Source organism: Triturus cristatus, chromosome 8 (assembly GCF_964204655.1).
Source record: "Triturus cristatus chromosome 8, aTriCri1.1, whole genome shotgun sequence".
Classification (NCBI taxonomy): domain Eukaryota; kingdom Metazoa; phylum Chordata; class Amphibia; order Caudata; family Salamandridae; genus Triturus; species Triturus cristatus.
Window position 1 is genome coordinate 616,282,078 of NC_140591.1, and position 9,936 is coordinate 616,292,013.

A 9,936-nucleotide genomic window follows, 5' to 3' on the forward strand; every position below is an offset into this window, starting at 1 on the left:
CAAGAAGAAACTACAAGGAGAAAAAGAAGGACCGAACAGCCATGCAGCAGCTAACAAGAGGAAGATGCCCACCGACTTGGCCCCAGCCATACCGGCCTGTCTCCACCTCGAACCTGCTCCTGCTAAATCCCGGTGCGTCCTGCAGCCAGCAACCTCGAAAACCCCGGAGGACCTGCCTGCCTTCAACCCCAAAGACTGCGTCTCCCGTGAACACCGGATTTGTTCATCTGCAACCTCTGGCCGAACACCGCAAATCTGCCCCACTCTGCACTTGCCGTTAACAGCCTGAGCTCGAGTGGGCAAACACCACGAGGAGGTCACCCCGACAATCCAGACCCGGGATCTGGGAACCCCTGACTTGCATCAAGCCTCCAGTCGACACCTGCAGCCTAAATCCAGAATGCCCCCCCCCAACCGCGACCAGGAAATGGTAAGAAGATCCGACCCCAAAAGGCACCCCTGCACCAGACACCCAACGGCATCGGGTGCCCAAACAGACAGTGCCTAATCAACCCCTAACTTCCCAACTTACCTCTCAAAGTAGTGTTCGCACTCCGAAGACCTTCGTCCCCAAGCCGGCAGTGCCTTTGCAAAGCGGAGGTTCCGTATTGAAAATAGGGCGACCAACATCAAAACAGCACCCTTCACCCAGCCGCCCTAGTGCCACTGAGGGTGCACCTTTGGTGCTACTTCGTTTCCCTATTTGCCCTGAGCTAAAGTCCAGAAGCTTTGCTCCCACAACCAAGTGGCCTGCTTGTAAGCAGCCACCAACCGGAGGGCCACTATTCCCCGTTGGATAACATTGGGCCTCATCACTCTGCGCCCGGCCACCCTAGTGCCGCTGAGGGTGTAACAAGAGTGCATCCTTGACCCTGGGGGACCCCTGAGTCTACCCCCAGAACCTCAACTCTCACTACCAAATACTTACCTTAAAACCGATAACACTTTTTCCCTCCATAGGATAACATGGACTGTTTTTCTTGGAAAGGTTTATAAGTGTGGAGTTTGAAAACCTAAAGAAATTATTTAAAATTGCATTAATTAACAAAAACGACCTGACTTGTCTGTTTACAGCAAATGTGTTCGATATACAGCTATACTACTCTGAGTAAGAATAGCAGTCTCAAAAGTAACTTACCTGTAATTTTACTGAAAACCCCCATTCTAGTCTATGTACTGTATTTACAAAGTATTGCATCTCTCTGAAACCATACTGTAAGTCAAAACAAAGATCACTTACAATTTCAATTCAAACTGTTTAAAAACGGCATTACTACTGCAAAGTATTCATTGCTTACCTGTGCCAGGCTTGCTTGGTTCTAGAAAATAAATTAACTAAATGAATATTTTTACACAAAAACAATTGGTCTGAAGTTCAGTCTTGAGTGTGTGAATTCATTTGCTGACTGAGTTTGTACAACAAATGCTTAACACTGTCCTCCGATACTGCCTTACTGCTCGACCACACTACCACAAACAGAGAGTGAGGTGCTATCTAACTTTACCTCTGCCTACCTTTGGGGTTCCACTGGACTCTGTCCACACTATACCTCACTTTGGTATAGTATATACAGAGCCAGCTTCATACAAGATGTGACTTCGGCATGTTGATAGTGAACCCCAGCGAATGAAGGCCCGCCGTAGTCTGGAGGTGGGAGACGACAGCCTGCAGCGAGCCCGCCTTCAACAGCCAGTCGTTGAGATAGAGGAAGACTCGATCAGCTGCGACCACCGCCATCACTTTCGTTAACACCCGAGGGGCGCTGGTAAGGCCAAAGGGGAGCACCGTAAATTGAAAACGCTTGTGGCCTACAGTGAACCGCAGATAATGCCTGTGGGCTGGCAGGACAAGGATGTGAAAATAGGCTTCCTGCAAGTCCAACGCTACAATCAACTCTCTGGGATCAAGGGCCGAGATGACCTGGGCAAACATGGGCATTTTGAACTTCTCCTTCCTGGGGAAGCGGCTGAGAACCCAGAAGATTAAGATAGGACGCAGGCCTTTGTCCTTCTTGGGTACCAGAAAGTAGTGGGAATAGCAACCACGCCCTACTTCTGGCACAGAGACCCTTTCGATAGCTCCTTTGGCCAAGAGAACCGTAACTTCTTGGCGGAGAAGAGCCAAGTGATCTTCCGACATGCGATGAATTGCTGGTGGCATGGAGGGAGTGTTAGTCTTGAAGGGGAGGGAGTAGCCCCTTCAGACTATCTACAAAGCCCACCTGTCCCACGTGATGTTTTGCCAGCGGGGGAGGTGATGGCGAATCCTGCCGCCCACTGGCCTTTGGTGGCCCTGAAAGGTCGGACTAAGAAGGTTTGGAGGCTGCTGCAGGGGGAGTATGGGTGGACTGACCCACCCACTGGCCCTCTGACCCACATCGCTGGGTCCCACATCTGCGGCCGTGCAGAGACTGGGTAGCTTACGTGGCCCTGTGGCTCGCTTGGGTGGAACGTGGGGGGGCACCCCTTCTGTAGCCACGAAAGGGGCGAAAGGCAATCTGTGTGGGGCAAGAGGTTGCCACAAGGCCCAAGGATCTGGCCGTAGCCCTAGAATCCTTGAAGCGCTTGGGCGCTGAGTCCGCCTTGTCACCAAACAGGAAACGGCCATCAAACCAGAAGTCCTAAACCAGGCGTAGCACCTCAGGCCTACTGACGTTGAATCCGTTCTGCCCAGAGAGTCGGCGGTATCCTGTCCACAACAGATGGTGAACTTCGCTGCATCTCGACCCTCAGCCACTGCGTGGGTGAGCACGGCCGGGCCTCCTCCGGGCACTGTGGCAGCACTTGTGCAACTGTATCCCACACTGTATGGGTGTAACGGCCCAAGAGCAGGCGGTGTTCACTGACTGCAGCCCTAAGCTGGTGGAAGAAAACATCTTCCTAAGGTGGTCCAGCTTCTTGGATTCCCTATCTGGGGGAGCAGTAGGGAATGCGCCTTTCGGGGACGAGGCTTGGACCACCAAACCTCTTGGGGGCAGGGTGTTGGGAGAGGAAAGGAAAATGCTACTTACCAGTAGGCATCTGTTTTTGGCATGTAGAGCTGCAGAGATTCACACTGTTCGAGACATATGAGCTGCAGAATTCACACTGTGCACAGATCGCGATCTGGTGTTTGGCTCGGATGCTTGCACCTTTTTGTTGTCCTGGAAGAAGTCTTTTGTAGTCACGAGATAGGTGACTCCTCCCTTGGACGATAGTGCGCATGGGCATCATCTCCATCCTCAGATTGTTTTTCGCCATGATGGGAAATGGAGTGTGGAGAAACAGAAAAGATGTCCATGTGACTGTATCCAAGTAAGACAACACTGGAACAGATACAGGTTCCGGGGAGGTAGGTGGGCGTGTGAATCTCTGCAGCTCTACATGCCAAGAACAGATGCATACTGGTAAGTAGCATTTTCCGATCGAGGAATATGAGCTGCAGGATTCACACGCTGTGCATAGACTGTACAGCAGTGTCTCCCCTAGCGGTGGTCACCTGTATCCCTTGCAGTGGTTTGAAAGTGTCTTAAGAACAGCCTGGCCTACAGAAGCTTGTCGCTTTGCATGCACATCTACACAATAGTGTTTTGTGAAGGTGTGTGTGGTAGACCATGTCGCTGCCTTACAAATGTCTTCTAGGGGAATGTTCCTTAAGAATGCCATGGAAGCCCCTAGTTTGCGTGTTGAAAGCGCTCTAGGGGTAATTCTTAATGTGCGTTTTGCTTCCTGGTAGAATATCTGAATGCATTTGATTATCCACAATTCCAGCTTTGGAGATAGGGTTGCCTTTATGAGGTGGAGAGAAAGCTACAAACAGTTGTTTTGTCTTTCTACAGGCTTTAGTCCTGTCCTGTAGTAAAGTAAAGCTCTTTTAACATCAACCGTATGAAGAGCTCTTTCTGCTACCAAATCAGGGTTTTGGAGATTAATTTGGGAAGGAATTTTGGATTTGTTCCAAGAACCACTTTGTTACGATGTATTTGTAAGAATGGTTCTTAAATGGTTAAAGCCTGGATCTCACTTACTCTTCTGAGAGCGATGATTGTGACAAGGAAAGCTACTTTCCATGTAAGGAATTTTAATTTGCATTTGTGTAAGCGCACTATCGTCCAAGGCAGGAAAAACCTATCTCGTGACTACAAAAGACTTCTTCCAGGACAACAACAAGGTGCAAGCATCCGAGCCCAACACCAGATGGCGATCTATGCACAGTGTGAATTCTGCAGCTCATATGCCTCGAACAGTGGGTCGCCCACGGCCGGGCGGTGGCATTGGGCAATTATCATGTCCATAGGAGCCCCTGTGCTGGGCTTGGACCAAGTGCCCAGAAGGATGTCTGTGAGGGCTTCATTAAAAGGCAGCAGGGGCTCCGAAGAGGCTGCTGCTGCTGGCTGAAGCACCTCTGTCAGGTGGTTAGTCCTGACTGAGGCCTTGGGCCTCAATCTTCCTACGGTGGCAGACGCCCCACGCAACACCACAGCGTAGGAAGCTTGCCCCTGCGTAGCCACGGTGTGGGGGAGGGGGGGGAAGGAGAGCATGCTAAGGTCTGGGGAGGTATCCAGCCCACTGGCATCACCCGCCTCCTCTCGCAAGTACGGCTCTTCAAGCTGGCCAGCTAGAGGGTCAATAGACCCATCCCAGTCCTCCTCACCCTCCTCTGGCTGCCACTCAGGGAGATAGGGAACGCCAGGGTTGAAAAACGGTACAAAAGTATCCTCCGGCGCCGGTATTAGCGTCGAACGGAGTCAGTCCGACATCGGGGGCAAAGCCGGGGATGAGGCCAGTTGAGGGCACAACAGGCATTGTCACTGGAATCTGTGCCAGGGAAGGTACCGTGAGGTCGTCCGGTGCTGATCCGGATCCATGGGGGCCCTCTGGCGCGGAGGCCACGAGCTGCCGGCATCAAAGGTCCAGGGCCCCAAGCTGAGTCCTTGGGGCCCGAAGGCACGCCTGCGGAGTCGGGCAGCCCAAAAATGCTATGGAGCGCTTCGTAAAAGGCACGAAGTTGGGCAGTGGACGCTCCAGCTAAGGGAGGGAAGCGCGGGGCCATTCCAGCGGGCTCCGAAGGCGGAGCCGGAGAGCGACGACACTACGGATCCTGCGTCATGTCGGCCAACGGACAGGGCAAAGGCGAAGAGCGACGGTGCTTCTTCACCGACTTTTTGTGCTTCGACTTACTGGTGGAGTGCGAAGACTTCGAGGACGAGTGGTGGTGATTCTGCGACTGGTCCCGCGACCTTCCTCTTGACCAAGACCTTGAACGACGCAGCGCGGACTGCCGGGCCTCCAAAAGCTTTCGGGACCCTTCCCGCAATGACTTCGGGTTAATGGCCTGGCAGTTGGACCACGAGTTCAGATCGTGGTCGCGCTCCAGGCACCAAAGACACACGCGGATCGGTGACCGACATCAGCTTGTGACATCCCTCGTGCACCAGGAGTCAAAGACAAAAAAAAGAAATCGTTAAAAGTCTAAAAAAGTTTAGTCAAAAAAGACTAAGGGGCACGCTCTCTACAGATCTGTGCAGGCTGGCGTGGACAAAGAAAGAACGGACATCAGCACGCAGGGGCGGCATCTAGGTAGACACCACGACGTCACCCCGGCGACCACGATGCCGACGACGGACACCTAGTTGATTGGCGCAACCTACCGACGTGCAGAGGTACTGCTACGAAAAAATGTCACCGGATCCAGTCTGACACCTGGGGGTAATTTTAAGGTAAGGAATCTACAGTCTCTTTCAGATAGAAGAGTATAGGCCCCTGGGGACGGCATAATTCTTCAAGCCCTTACGAAACCTTTCAGATCGGTTGCGGCGACTACTATTGCTCGCTGAGTGAGATGGGTGCTCAAAAGAAGCTGGACTGGACAGCTGCTCTCGGGGCCCATTCCATTAGGCGAGCTATGGCCTTGAAGGGCCTCTCCTTGGGGGGCTGCCAAGAAGATATTCTCACAGCAGCAGACTGCTCTTCAGACTCTACGTTTAAGACTTTTTACTTCAAGCCGATTGCATGCATAGCAAATTTGTCAACTAGCTTTAAAATAGCATCATTTAAGCCTTCTGGCCCTACATAGAATATAACTTTTCCTAGCTATCATGAAGGAAAGTTTCAATTTTGTTAAGGACACGGAGGCAAAAATTATCACTCCCAGTTCTGAATCATACCATCATCCACCCTGGCTTCTTGGAGTTCTGCATCGTTGAGAAGTATATTTTTATTGTTGTTAGAACTCAGTTGTGTCCCATATTACTGCATTGTATGTTATGATGCATCATCAACATGTTGTCTCATTTGTGTATTATTGTATCAGGTCATGAGACTTACTAGTGGTGTCCTGTTTTTCCCTAGGATCAGACCAGAAACAATAATTTTGATTGGAACATGTGATCTGGTGGTTTCACTCTAAAAAAAAGAGGAGAGGTCTCTTTGGTTATGGCACTGACTTGTGCAAAGACTCATGGGATATGTAGACTTTTCTAATATATGCTAAAGATGCTAAGCGGAAAATAAAGGCAGAGTTAGGCATAAACCTCGCCTCAGTGTCCTTAATAGAATTGAACCTTTCTTTCACAATAGCTACGGTATTTTATACTCTGGATGTCTACTGCCCACCATTTATAAGTGCTTCACATTTCTGCACTTAACACAAGTTTTGCTACCTGCTTTTCACTAAAATAAACTGGAAAAGCAAGCAGATAACCTACTCAGGGGAATGACCTGTGCAGTCCCCAACCAATTCATGATCCCATTCAATGGCTTTGTCACCCACATTCAACATGGTTCTATTAGCACATATACTTGCCCAGGCTAATTTTCCCCGTCTTGTCAGTTTCAGGACGGGATAGAAATATGTTAACAGTGATTTTGGAGCTTTTTTGAAAGGTGCCCAATTTCCGCTCAGATTACATAGGTTCTTCAGAGAAAGTTTAAGCAACCTGTAACCGCTAGCTTGTGCATACCTCTGCTCAGTGCTTAATTAGAGCCGGTGGTGGCAGGTGGGGCCCACTAGCACTCTTTATTGGGGTCAGGGCCTATTTTTAATCATCAGACTTGGATCCAGAGCAAGAGAGAAAAACACAAAAGGGCACAAAGGAGGAAGAGAAAGATGGCAAAACAGTGGCAAAGTGAGAATGCAGGGGTGAAACGGAACTCACAAAAGTGTTATATAGGCAAAGGGAGCGTATATTGGTGAATGACTGTGACAGAAGGTGAAATAAAGACTTGACAGCTTTGGTATTCGGCTACATTGAGCAGCAGTAGACATCTTCGAAAAATATGGGGCCGGTAACTTAGCGAAGTCAAAGAGGCATTATCAGTGGCCTACAAAGGCACCAGTCCACTGGAGAACTATCTAATGAAATTAATGGCCAGTCCAGTCATGTATCCAAAATATAAATGATGCTTGCCTATGCCATCCAAAAGCTTAATAAAAGAAATTCTAATGTGAGATGGATTGGGATGTGCATGGCTTGTTTGATGCACACAGCGGCTCTAAAACATTTTTGTTACAAGTTCAGTAAAACAATATCACCACAATACCTCTTGGAGGCAGATCCATATCTCCCGACGTAAGACCAATTAAATTAGGCCTCTGTGCATGGGGTCTGTGTCTGTACATTGGTCTTGAAGGATTGGTTATAGCAGGGGCTTCAGGATTATAGCCATCTGTCTCATAAGTTTCTGAAAGACAGAAATGCACAAAATATAAACAGAAGAAAATAATGCATTCATATTTTCATGTGCAGTAATTAAAAAGATGAGGATAGTTCTGCTAAAAATAAATTAACCAGTAAAAAAAAAGTACAGTTCGGCTTCTCGTCAAAGAATATTGGATGTTGACGTACATTGGCTACATGGCATTGCTTTAAATGTTGTTTCAGAAGTGGACGGTCAGGGGGTAAGCTAGATTGGCAACCTTTTCATGAAGGTCTTGGAAAAAACTTTTCGCAAACATTAATATTTTAAAGCATGATAAATGGTCAAATTTAAATCACATTTCTCTAACCTCATTAGAAAAATGCCCTCAATGAAGTTTCTAGTACTTTTATTCCTTCACTCCTGTCTGACACAACGCAGAAAGCTTCATATAAGATGCTGTCAACTAAACGTTTCAGAACGGATGATGAGCGAGCATACCACTTCTCCCACAAGGGGCCCGTAAACCATTCCAACCACATTTGTTCAGTTGGCACACAGCATTGTTGACTGTGGTACCAAGGTAAAGCCTGGAAGTTTGTGGCATGGGAGGGAGAACATAGACTAAGAACACCAGAATCTTCATGAAGTTCAGTTATCCTTAATCAGCACTCAAGCTCTTTCTCATTCACAACTACTCTGGAACCTCATATTACAGTCCAAATAATACTGAAATGGGGAAACATTTTGCTTGATTCACTTAAAGCAAAAAGACTACACAAAACTTCCTGGCAGAAGTCTGCTTCTTTACAGGCAGATATATCAAAGCACTAATGTGTACAGAAAGCATGAGTAGTAATCTACACAGCAGCCCTGCAAATCTTTGTGACTGAAAAGTTATTTACCTTCCTTTACCTTGTAAGAAAGTGGCCCTGTATATACTGTACCAAAGTAAGGTTCAGTGTGCACAGAGTCCACAGTCCCCAGAGGTTTGGCGAGGCTAAAGTTAGATATAAGCTTACTCTCTAAAGTGGTAGCTTGGTCGAGCAGTAAGGCAGTATCAGAGGACAGTGTAAAGCATTTGTTGTACACACTCAGTCAGCAAATGGTCTCACACACTCAAGAACTTAACTTTAGGCCAATTGTTTTGTATATAAAAATATATAGTTTTATTTTAGAACCAACAATAGGGATCAAAATACTTTCTCAGAATAAAATGCTGTAGTTGTATACTTTCAATAAGCAATACACTTTTAAATGCAATAGTTACAGTTGTTGCAATAGGCAACACAATTCAAACACAATTATAACATTGAGCTCAATGGGAGTTTTTAAGTAAATGCAATTTCAGTTACTTTGCGTATAATTTTCTTACTCGGGGTTGCATCCTGGATTCAACCCTGGTGCATTTCCTGTCAACAGTTGAAAGAAATAGTTTTTGTTACACAGGCGATTATTAAGGAATATTTGTAAGTTTCAAAAATCGACACTTCGAAGAATTTCTGCCAAAAACCAGGCAATGTTATCCTATGGAGGAAAATCAAGTTATCGGTAAGTATGGTTGTAATTACTTTTCAGGGTCAGTGCTGGGCACCAAGATCCAGCTCTGGGATCTCTCCTGATAACAGGTGGGTAATTTCATTTTCGTTGATCGGCTGATTTTTAGTGAATATTTTAAAGTTTCAAAACTCGACAGAAGAATTTCCAAGTGAAACCAGTCAATGTTACCCTATGGAGAACATGTGAGTTATTGGATTTTAGGTAAGTACTTGACTGGCAGAGTTAAGGTTCTGGGCATAGACTCAGGGGTCTCCCAGGGTCAGGTATGTACAGTTGTTACAGCCTCAGCGGCACAGGGGCAGCTGGGTGCAGAGAGACTTAGGCCCAATGTTAGCCTATGGCGGGCAGGGGGCCTCTGGTTGGTGGCTGCTAGCAGGCAGGCCACGCAGCTGTGGGAGCTGGGCTCCTGGTCACTCATTCAGGGCAAGTGGGGAAGAAAAATAGGACAAAGGTTGCACTCCCAGGAGCACTCAGGCGGCTGGGTGCAGGGTGCTTTTGAGCCGTCAGCCGCTCAATGGATTTTAATGGAGAAGCTCAAAGACGAACAAAGGCTGCAAGCTCAGGGACGAAGGTTCTTCAGGTGCGACCACCACTTCGAGAGGTAAGTTGGGAAGCTGTAGGTTAGGTAGGCACCCAGGAGCTGGGCACAGGGGGCCGCAGGGCGCCGGGGTGTCTTTTTGCTTCGGGAAATCTTACCCTCAGCTGGTCGCAATTGGAGGGGTCGTCTTGCTTGTTTCGGATTCGGGATCTGAGGAAGGA

The 9,936-nt window shown here is 48.0% G+C and overlaps 1 protein-coding gene across 4 annotated transcripts in view; it reads right to left on the reverse strand.

Moving 5' to 3' along the window:
* The window catches only part of RBM26 (RNA binding motif protein 26), a 999,243-nt gene that overhangs the window by 716,618 nt on the left and 272,689 nt on the right, over nucleotides 1–9,936 (reverse strand). For all 4 annotated transcript variants that reach the window (XM_085622082.1, XM_085622081.1, XM_085622080.1 and 1 more), the window contains exon 9: nucleotides 7,522–7,662. In XM_085622082.1, the coding sequence (XP_085478208.1) occupies nucleotides 7,522–7,662 (141 nt within the window). The remainder of the gene's footprint in view (nucleotides 1–7,521; nucleotides 7,663–9,936) is intronic.